The sequence below is a fragment of the Lingula anatina genome, chromosome 2, assembly GCF_051362555.1.
Source record: "Lingula anatina isolate TDL-2025a chromosome 2, LinAna3.0, whole genome shotgun sequence".
Taxonomy (NCBI): domain Eukaryota; kingdom Metazoa; phylum Brachiopoda; class Lingulata; order Lingulida; family Lingulidae; genus Lingula; species Lingula anatina.
In genome coordinates this window covers 36,069,636-36,081,583 of record NC_141768.1, presented here as the reverse complement: position 1 = coordinate 36,081,583, position 11,948 = coordinate 36,069,636, and the positions used below count along the sequence as shown (strand labels likewise).

The window sequence follows — 11,948 nt, the reverse complement described above, 5'->3', positions numbered from 1 at the left end:
TTGTTCCTGTTATTTTGTTTTTAATGTCCTTCTGTTTCTCATTCAGTGGCCATCACTTTTCTTCAGGAGATGTCATAATTGAATGCAATATGTCTTCATGTTTTCAGGTGTGTCCTTTTTCTTCAGAGATATGCCCTGCACTGTTAGAACTAGGGCATTTCTAATGGTTTTGTATAATCTAAAAAAAAAAAAAACTTCAAAAAGCTTTAGCACCCACAATATCCTCAGCTGTCTTATATAAATGGGGGCGTCTCGATAGTCCAAAGGTTCATTGGTCGGAAGGTTCATTAGTCCAAAAAATAGTAACATTTTCATCGTTTTTTTATCAAGGGTTCATTGGTCCGATGGTTCCATAGTGAACATTCAGACCAATGAACATTTGGACTGTTGAACCTTCTAACTATTACTACGGCCCCATATAAAGACAAAGTTACAATTTTGTTAGTTTCTTCAAACAGCTTAACTTAGAATTATTTGACTATAATTCCAACTCAAAGCACGCAATCCTTAAATAGTGGTAATCATTTGCCTAATTTTGGCCAAAAAATAACCTTGAAACCAAATGACACACGTATTATAAAGCACTGAATAACTCCCTCTTACTGAAAGAATTTCTATTACATAACCTAATGCTTTGCAATAAATACACTCAAATTGAGTAATCAGTATTTGATGCAATTTTCAACTGCCTGCATACCTGCATGAAGAAAGAAGTATACAACCTTGCAGGTGGCCTATTAACAATCGACTAATCAGCCCTTGTTGGCAAGCTTGCAAGGTAAAGACATATCCTTGTAAGACATTCTAGCTAGCCATCTTTTTCAGGCTTATGTCAATGCTTAAGTATGTACCTCAACCTACCTTTAATTCCGTATTGTTATCAAAACGTTCTTCTACATGTATATTTTATTCTCCCAGGTCTCATATGTACATGTATATATACCCATTTTAGTGCATAAAACAGGAAAATACTTAGTGTGCATGTGTGTTCAATATAAATGGGGACACATTTCTTATTGAAAAAGTTTGGTAATATTATTGATCTCGTGCAGGACCACTGTTAAGATCAATACACAGGCACATGGCAACTTTGGTGAAGCATTTCTATTTATTAATTATCAATTAATCTAAAGAAGAGAATATCAATTAAGTATTTTCTTTTAAAATTCAACATATTACACAAATAGCTAGTTCTACCATTTAAATTTTAGGTCAATTTCATAATTAAAGGCTATCATCCAGCAATAACTACTTTGACTTCACCAGTATGTACATTTATTATGTATTATGCTATATCTCGAGTCTAAGAGAAAAGCACTGAGGTCTTTCTGTCTGAATCTTTTGCTAGAATGGCTTAATCCTAGTAACACTTAGTCCCATGTTTGAAGTTGTTGTAGTAGTTAACTTATCAAGTCAAATAACCCTTAAATTTAGAAAAAAAACCTGGAAACAACTTAAGTTTCATGTCAGACATATTTTACTAATATTCCACTAATTAACAACTATCATGAACACAATTCCTCACAATTCAATCCCAAATCTTGAAATAAATTAAGATCATACCAAATTAACAGACCCAACAACTGGTCTATGGATATAATGTCATCAAAAGAGCAATTTCAAGTGCAGTCCCTATGCTGTATCTAACATACCAGCTGCTCCGAGAGACCTTGTCCAAAAGTCACCTATTTACTTCGCGCATGCTTATATCCATGCAACTTTTCACCCTTTGCCTCATGGCTAACACCAAAAACTAACAATGAACACTATGGCCATAGATTGTTCTCAATGTAATATTCCATACCCATTGTTTGTGCACTGTTAGGTGCCTCTCCAGGTCACAGGTACCCAAGTACCCAAGTACAATACAAACAAATAAATGTCACTACAATGCTGCATTGAGAAACTCCAAACGTACATGTATTTTCATAGAGCATAGAACTACATATAAAAGTTAAATGGTAGCAATGATCATGATCTAACTTACCATTATTACATCTGAGCAAGAGGAGGTGGGGCAAATTTTAATTCAGCAGAACATTGTTGATTAATGCTCAACTATTGAAACTGACACTGTATATGACAATAGCACTATCTTGCTAGAAATAACATGAAACAGGTGGGAAATCAACATGTGCTTGGCAACAGCTAATTTTCTTAATCAATCTAGATAAATTTACTTGCTAAGGCTCATTACTTTAAACAAAGATGCTTGGTTAACATCCAAAGTAAAAGCTTTCATCCAAATTGTCAAGTGATAACTGTAAATCATATGCTTCAATGGATTTTTACTCAGAACTAATCCTGATTAAGTTGCTTTGCTGTTCAAACTAATTTCTAGATGATGGATTAAAAATCTATCACTTGCTGATTTCTTTCTATCACAGGCCTCTAAATACATTCCACTACTATTGCACAATGTAATAAAGTAACATTTACATGTCCTATAGTGTCTTTTCTTTGCAAAGGATGACAATACATTTTCTTAGCTCAGAACCTGCATTGATTTATACTTTAAACAATATACAAACTAAAGAAACAGCCAAATAATGCATGGAGTAAAGCCACTGGCACTGACACTTTCATGAAAAAAAAAACACCTTTCAGTAAACATCATCATGTGGACATTATCTCATAATACAGAATTAAAGTGGTCTATGTCTGACATTAAGGCTGATATTGAGTTTTTCCACATCAAACAAGTAAACTGAACTGCACTTTGTAAGTCTCAGTTAAGCATATATTAGTTTAAGTTAATTAATAATAAACTAGACTATTTGACGCATGCACATCTACGTACCTTGCCATGTTAACGATTTCTGTAGATTTGCATTTTTAGGGTACCTACTCCTTTAAAATCAATATCATTCATCTTAGAAATTTGCACAACTGATACTTGAACTAAGCTTCATTACTAGGAAAATTTTCTAAAGGTGTGGATTTTACCATTTTGTTTTTAAAACTTTAATTTGTCCATTATTTTGAACTACACTTTAGAAAAGGAAAAATATCCAGAATCAAAACATGGGTCTATCCATTCTGCCTAAACATTATTTTCAATCAGATTTTTGTCAACTGAAGTCCAATTTATACCATCATAATGAAGCAATCAGACTTCTATTCTTATGGTAAATAAATATATTCAGTTTGAAAACAAAAACCCATTTTTTTTATTTTTCTTATTTATTCACTGCTTGAGATTACACACAAATGATAAAAGTTACTAATATAGCAAACTAAATAGTGGTGTTTCCCAGAGGAAAATTTAGCAGTATTTTCTAAAAGATACTTCACAATCAATATTTATTCAAATATCCAATAGTTAACATATTTCTTGATATTGTCTTTTATTGTTTAATGACACATTAAAGTTAGTCTGATTTTCAATTTGATGTATTCTAGGATAAAAGAATTTAATACAAAATTCAATAATATTGTAGCGGAATTCTAAGACCCATAAAGCTGAAAACTTTTGTCAAAGGTTGAGTTCTACTGTTCCCCCAAGTTCACTGCCATAAGGCTTAAGGGCTGGTGCTACCTCCTCCTCCAGGAACCTTAATACCTAAAAAAAGAAGAAAAAAGATATACATATACATATATACCAGAATTAGAATAGTCTTAAGGCAATGAGATGCACAATGTGAGGACAGAAATATATATAGTATTCACACTTAACTGTATGCAGTTGTGCACCGATCTGTTTTAACATTATCAAAAAATTAATCTACAGTAATGCGTGTAAAGAAATATGTATATTTATCATATTTTCAGGAGTAAAATGGATATCATATGATTTAAAGCCTGAGAAATATATACTGCTCTCAATAAATTTTACAGTATGGCTACAGAAATGATGAAATAGTTAAAACATGTTTGATAAATCACAATATATCAAGTGTATTTCTTTTGTGAACTTCACATCACACTATGCATGTGAACTTCTTAGAAACTGTCAGAAACTGTACCTGAGTTGGTGCTCTTCCAGTGAATGTGCTTGGATCTAGTAAACTGTCCAACTGATCATGGATGGGAGCAAAATAAACTGAGGCTCGGATTCTTTCCATGAGATCATTATCTCCTCCCTGCTCCTTTACAACAGCGCCAGCTTCTTGTGACAACACTCTGATTTGTTCGTGGCAAACCTACAGCAGACAAGTAAGGTATGACTTAACCATGGTTATGCTACTCTGTTCAGAATATACATTATAATTTACAATTTACAATACATAGGCCAAAAATCAGAGTTACATATTTTATGTTTTGCAAGTCTCTGTTGGAAAAAAAGAAGAAAGTAAGAAAAGAAAAAAATTACTTTTACTTTAAATATTGCTAGAATCTTGACTATCACTTTATAGACAAACAAAAACCAAATGCCTTCTCAATCCAATGTTTTTTCTCTTTTTTTATTTCAGTCAATCTGTTATCCTCTAGGTCATCAGCTTGGCATTTGCTATAAACTTTTTCAATGTACTGACCTGTCTGTCCTGTCCAGCCTTGACCATTGCCATGATTATGTTCTCTGTGGCCATAAATGGAAGCTCTTGTTTTACATGGCGTTCAATAACCTGTTTTAGAGATCAAATCAAAAGCTAAGAACTTGAAATATAATTTATTATGTAAATATAAATATCTAAATTGGATCCTTACAATACAATATTCTTTCAAAAATATTGTAATATATGTATTTAAATATATCTTGCAAAATTTCAATAAATAATGAATAAAGTTTAAGTTTAACACAAATTTTAAACATAAAGTTTTTGACAACATTAATCTAATTAATTAATCTTGTGTTTATATACATAAATATTTTTCAAATGCAATAGTTTTTGTGTAATGCTTTTGATAAATTGAAAAAATGTTACCTTGGGATAAACCACCAGGCCTTCTGTTATGTTCTGCAAAGTACTAAGCACAATGTCAGCAGTCAAAAAAGCCTCTGCCAAAGTCACGCGTCTGAAATGCAAGGTTACATTGAATTCAAGTAAAGTCCTGTTCCTATTATACACCCATCAACTGATATAATGCATGTTATACTGTATAAGACATGCCTATAACAATTCAAACTGTAATATTGGTCAGGTGTGTATTGCAAAGGTTATGACAAATAACAATTCAGGAAAGCTTTCATGCTGTTTAAGAAACATGCACAACAAAACGCAATCTGTTTCACCTAACACAATTATTATGTTTATTGATGTGTGCTCATGATCCAGGCCAAAAATATCTAATTAGTATTCTAATAATACAAATATGACATTTTGGAAGTTAAAATCTTTGAAATTAATTGAAGCCAAGTACCTACTCACAGCCACTAGGCTTAAAAAATAATGTTTGAAAAACTTACAATATCAGACTATAATAAACTACCTATTTGCACTGTCATCCAGTGTCCTCTCCAGCCACTGCACTGAGTGTGTCATGAGAACATTTTGGATTAAAGTCATCAAATGTCTAGCCAAGGAACAACATCTTTCACTTCTCATAGGGTTACGCTTGTAAGGCATAGCACTGGAGCCTGTGATGAAGAATGTACGTTCACTGATAAAAATATACATATAATATTAATATGTTGTAGATTTGCCCAGGAAAAGTATTATAAAAAAATTTACTCAAAATTATTCAATAAGTAAATATGCAAGTGTCAAATTTGATATAAGTAATAAAAATAATAACATTTTAATACATTCCCATATCCATTTGGTAATGAACTCTGATTACACCTGTTCAACATTTTAATCAATCACTCACCTGCTGGGTTGTAAACATATTTAATTTTTTAAAATTGTTTTAAATATTTCTTTTATCTATACTTGCATTATACTATCATGAGCATGGAGCACCATATATTACACTTCAGCAGTATTGAAAAACATTTCTTATGAAAAGATAAAGCATGGAGAATTTCCAATATTCAATGTTGTCTCATAATTCTGTTGCCATGGCAACAGATTTTGATGCCCCAACTCCCCCAAAATGTCCCATTGTGTACAATATTTGGTTTATCATTTACCTATCTGGTCTTTTTCAAAAGGTTCTTCCACTTCTTTCATACTTGCCAACAGTCTAATATCTGTACAAATCTAGAGGGGAAAATGACAGACAGGCAATTACTTTTTTGTAATTAACAATTAAAAATAATATATTAACACTTTTTAATTCATTTTTATTAATATCAATATTCTTAATAACATATGTAGTACTTAGTAAAAGCATTTGTTGGTATCACATTTCTTGATACTAATATTTGTACCTTGATATATAATATATCATTCACTGACATTAAAACTCACCAAGAGAGAAAATGTATGACTATTAGTTAAGCCACTACCTATACAATGATAAAAGGGCCTTTGCCGTGAGTGGCACATAGTTCCCTGTGGGAGCTGTGCGGAATCGCAATCTAGAGATTTCGGAGGTATAATTTCTGAGATAGGGGTAGCTAGTGTTCATTAGCCTGGTGCCCCAGTTAATATAACAAATATTCCACTCCAGAATCTACACCATTTCCTCTACTTTCAAGTGATTTAGGCAAATCATTTAAAATTGGCCCAAATCTTGGAAATCTTCCAAATTGTTATAAGCTATAATAGAATACATCAGACATGGGGGAAGCATTAGATGCGCTGAAGAACCAGAGACCTGCAATTCAAGAAATCTGCAAGTCCTAATTCTGTACAGGTCCAAACTTACTATAAGTTAGTTACTGCTGTCACTGTTTTGAATGCCTTAAGACTTGTACTGAATAACAGTCTTTTTAATTCTTACAGTTTTTAATTATTATTTTATTATTATGTTCATGTAAATTTTATATATATATATATATATATATATATATATATATATATATATATATATATATATATATATATATATATATATATATATTATTTTGCAATCTTTTACCTTATGGATAGAGGCACCAAGACTGGCCAATGGACTGAGGGTGTCAATGTCAACTTTTCTAGTGTACGTCTGACCGCATATAATGTAAGATCTGAAAAAGAAATAATTGAAAATAAACTTTAGAGCTTCCAAGGGCAGTGCTAAAGAACTAAAGTGAGATTTTTGTTATTATAAAAAAAAAGTATTTTATTAATAGACAAAACTGGACACTTACTTTTTAAACCCAGCCATTTCTGTCACCAGATTATCTAATAGGTCAATCTGTAATAACAAAAATCTTGTCATATACATATTTAGCCTTTCATTCAATTAAAATGCTCATATGCACCCAATAAATCCTCAGTGTTTGTAAATAAATGTATTTTACATTATTCAGGGCTCAAAAGCTTCCCATCACTTCATAAATTTGCAAATGGACGTATAGCATATATTTCTGCTGAGTTGTTATGTAACAAACTTTTAATAAACTACTAAGAAAATATCTCACTGAAAAAAAAACACCATTTACCTTATCAGGATTTCCTTCAAACAAAGAGAGAAAACTGGCCTGAGTGCCTGTGGTTCCTTTAACCCCTCTAAAGCATAGGTCATCTCTGGCCCTTTGCAAGTTGCGCAAGTCCATTAACAGGTCCTGTATCCAGAGACATGCCCTCTTTCCCACAGTGGTGAGCTGGGCTGGTCTGAAGGAAATAAAGTTTTACTCAAGGCTTTCAAGGCATAATTAAATGGACTCAAAATAAATGGTAAACAGCCAAACTTAGACCCCATTCGGTCGAAGAAGATCGCCCCAACTCTGTGGGGATTCTCACTAAGTGCAATCAGCTTAACTGAATGACCACCTTCTCTTCTTTCCAATGTACTCATGTAATCTCCAGCTTTTCTGTATTCTCCTCTAAGCCAGGAAGAGGTTTGTCACTCAGTTAAGCCGATTGCAGCCAGCAAGAGTCCCTGCAGATGTGAGTCCATCCATGTACACTGATGGTGTCTATGGGCATGGGGCCTAACATGATCCATGTATCACCTGGCCTCATCACACAGGGATTCTAATGGCACATTAACCTTTTTAATCAGCAAAACGGGTATTTGACAGCTTTGCTTGCTTATTGCTTGTTACAGTTAGTAATTGTTTTATACATACATTTTTTTACATGAAATTGATATATAAGTTACTCACTGCATATGTGTGAAACCAAGACATGGTAGTTCTCTGTGCTGCCTTGCAAAATCTGCAAGTCTTTGAATGCAGCGTGCTACCTGGAACATGAAAATAATGTTATTACTGATAGTATTGATGAAAACCTTACATTCAGAATGTTTTACAAAAATGATCAGAGACTTTTGAAGAGATTCAACCTGAACCACCTCAATCAATATAGTACACACTGTTTAAGTAGTGTTTTTTCAATCTCATAGGTAAGTAAACAAAAACTATAAATAGAAACAAAAACAGCTACCTTTGGTAAGAGTATATCAAAGCCTTCTCTTAGAACCACAAGATCCTGAAAAGAAAAAAATTAATAATTACAGAGTAATGAAACGAGCTCCTTGTGACTACACTGCTTACTCGCATGATTTTGACAAAAAGGCCTTAAAGATATTGAGAAATTAAAATCAAGTATTCTTGCAACTAAGCCATTATCAGATTAAACTTGGCAATAACAGACCTTCTGAAAAACTGAAATACAGATATCTTCTTCAAAGTAAAGATTATAAACATTTTAATTATTTGTCTCAAGATGAAGTTAACATCTGCAAAATTAAGCTTTAATCATATACATTTTGTAACAAAACTGGCATACCAGAATAACTAATGAAATAAAAAAATACAAAAATTGTGAAATTGCAAAAATAAGTGAAATACTACTGACAAATTCTTTACTACATTTCAGTCAATAATTTAATTTATAAAACTCCTAGCTAATTTGTTTAAAAGAAAAAGCATGCACTAGAAAAAAAACAAAAAAAAAAACGTTCGAATGATTATGTATATCACCTAGTTTGCAAAACTTACTGTGTTATCCCCTACATATGCTGAGGTAGCTCCAAGGTGAATAATAGGTGCAGCAAGAGGACAGCATGCTGCAAATGTATGCACATGGGCCATGACATCATGACGACGTTTCTTCTCTTCTTGAGCCGCTCTTTCAAAGTCAATATTATCAATATTGCTTTCCATCTCCTTGATTTGTTCATCAGTGATTTCAAGGCCCAACATCTATAAAATTATACATAAAGTAATTTTTAAAAGTTTTTGTATATACAGACTGTACACTGAATTCTGAAAATATCCAGATCATTCAATCTCTAACAATAAAAAATTAAGCCTAAATTATTTCCCACGGGCACAGTATACAGTACCAGTCTGTGCCAAAAACTTTTTAGACTACTAGCCCTTCGGGCTAGCAGACTCTCAAACTTTACTAGCCCAAACCAAAAAACACTAGCCCAATTTAAACAATTCATTTTAAAAGTTTAAGCAGATGTTGTAAAGAGTTGTGGTACCATACTGTACTTTCTTGTAAACCTTATTATAGAAGTAGAGCAAGTGAATGACAAAGTCAATCAGGTTAATTTTCAGTTGATGGGGTGGTAAAATTGATTTAAAATATATTTAATTATTTAATATTGAAAAAATTCCCTTTTTTAATATGTAATACTGAATATAGTTACCCTTACTTTTCATATTTTTATAATACCTTTATTTCCATTTTTTATATGCAATCAAAATTTATTTTAAATTCCTATTCTTTTTATTGACAATGGCTCTTTTCTGACAATTTATTTCCAATTACATCGGTATAAAATGCCACTTCTAATTTAAAATACATAGGTGCTGTAAGGGTAATTAAACAAACGTCTTGCAATTTTTTTGGTTACAATTCTTTTGGTTATATATTTGTAAAAACAACTTTTCAAGGACTTTACCAGGACAAAGTGTGGAGGGGTAGCCATGGCATAAACCGAACTATCCCACATTGTCAAGAATAGTTTATAGGGTATTTATGTTACATGTAACTGCCAGGGTCTTATTGTTTTTAAAAGGCAATAAGCAAAGGAAAATGTATAAACCTGTGACTATTAAAATTATAAATAAAAAATATAAACAAAAAAGGAAATAGAATACTACACCCCTCAGTCTGCTAAGTGGTCCTAACCCAAATGTTCTATGAGATAATGCATTCATTACACTTGCTTCGGAGACAGTGTTGTTTTGACAAAACCTGTTGCTAGTACCAAGGAATTCCGGTCTGATCCAGTTTCTTGATTGACAGCAATTTAACAAACTGGTCAAATAAAAAGATGCCGACACGCTGATCAGACAGACTGCTGCTATAAATAACTACAGTGAAGGTATTTATAGCAACTAATCAATATTCAGTAGTTAGAGCTAGGTGTGAGTTTTTTTCAACTGAGAGGTATATTATACTATCTAGAAACGTCAAATTAGAGGCAGGAACAAAAAAGACTGGCGACTTATATTTTTGAAATCTTACTGAGTGTTACAATAGGCTCAACATTTCAACTAGCCCGTTCGGGCTAGTGCTTTATAAAATTTCAACTTTTTTACTAGCCCGGTGCCACTTTAGGTGGGCAATTGCCTCGGGCTAGTGCCTAACGTCGCAGACTGCAGTACGCTGTGTGGATCACACTCTGCCTCTGGTCCTGATGAACAATGAACCTTATTAATTATATTTAGTAAACATTTGTCGTGAGAGATGGCATGAAAAAAATACTAGTAATCAAAACACATGCACCAAGAATGAAAGGAAGAAAAGAGAAAGCAAGTAAACAGAAGCAGGAAAACTGAAAGTTTGGGAATAAAGAAAAGGAAAGAAAAAAGAATCAATCAATGCATTGAAGTTGTAACTAGTTAAAACTAAACTTTACCTGCTCTGCTTTGGCCAAATAGAGCCATAGTTTTCTCCAAGTGGTAAATTTTTTCATATCACTGAAGTTATATGCCATTTCAGGACTTGCATATCTTGACACCAACGGTGATCTGTACTTGCCATGATGCTCTGAATTTGTGCCCGGCGATTCATTAGCCATGCTTTTCGCTTACGTCTTTTCCCTTCTTGTTAAGGCCTGACACCTTTCGGTATTTTATGTTATGAGTTTTCTCCATCAATAGGCCTCGATTTCGCTACCTGTTTTCTTTATTTTATATTTATTTGATGCCCAGTTTGTATTTGCATGAGAAAACCACATAAGCAATTATTATGACACAATTAATCTTCTTGTGACTTCTAAACATCTTTAATTTGACGCCGTAAATTACACAGTTAACAAAACATTAAATAAACAATACCCCCACCAAACCACTTAAACTGTCATGGCGGCGAGGCTTGCGAAAGGTTTCGGGCAGTCCCGTCAAATTTGGGCTCTAAACTCTATGCAGAAGAATATTGTTGTAAATCAGATTCGCCATGTATTAACCGACAGTGGGACATTATACCAAAAACCACAGCAGATTAATTTTCCTGTGATAAAAACGTGTGTAGCGGTATCTCCATTTATTTTTCTGGGAGCGTACATTGCAAAGAGCTCTGCTGCTTTTATAGAAGAAAATGATATATGGCATCCTGATGATGACGATGATTAAAGACTTGTATTGGATCAGGCAAGTTTTGAACCACTATGCACTCAGTTATACGAGAGTTTTGCAAACTAACCAATCGGAGACTGCATTTATATTCAACTGTCGTTTTTTAAAGATAAAATATTACTTAAATTAGTTTTAAAGGTAATGTAATGGTATTTGATGTTATGATCACGCTATTTGTGGCTTTTTGCATACACCCCGAATGCATTCTGTGCTTAATATTTAAATGATCATTTTTTTAAATACTTTTTTCACTCTTAGTGCCCATTTAGACCACAGTGCATAGAGGATCTTGACCAAAATATTGGACGTTATTTAGCAAACTGCCATAGGAAGGCCTTTGGAGCTGAATCTTTGGATCATATACACTGCTAATAGTGTTACACCAACTGGGGAAATGACTCTGCAAGTTAATGAGGTCTAAAGTTTGCAACCACAG

General features: G+C 33.0%; 1 protein-coding gene and 1 non-coding gene across 2 annotated transcripts; one reads left to right on the top strand and one right to left on the bottom strand.

Moving 5' to 3' along the window:
- Positions 1 to 1,252: 1,252 nt before the first annotated feature.
- LOC106174979 (adenylosuccinate lyase) lies at positions 1,253 to 11,544 on the bottom strand. The gene is made up of 13 exons (XM_013556771.3): positions 10,795 to 11,544; positions 8,918 to 9,121; positions 8,361 to 8,405; positions 8,081 to 8,160; positions 7,415 to 7,586; positions 7,121 to 7,167; positions 6,907 to 6,997; positions 6,014 to 6,083; positions 5,371 to 5,518; positions 4,866 to 4,956; positions 4,476 to 4,565; positions 3,966 to 4,142; positions 1,253 to 3,562 (listed from the first exon to the last, which is right to left on the bottom strand). Exons 1-13 carry the CDS (start codon positions 10,954 to 10,956, stop codon positions 3,476 to 3,478), a joined length of 1,464 nt encoding a protein of 487 aa, XP_013412225.2. The 5' UTR covers positions 10,957 to 11,544; the 3' UTR covers positions 1,253 to 3,475.
- On the top strand, positions 6,343 to 6,468 carry LOC112042755 (U11 spliceosomal RNA). Its single transcript, XR_002886624.2, has one exon. It is a non-coding gene; the product is annotated as a U11 spliceosomal RNA (small nuclear RNA).
- Positions 11,545 to 11,948: the final 404 nt, after the last annotated feature.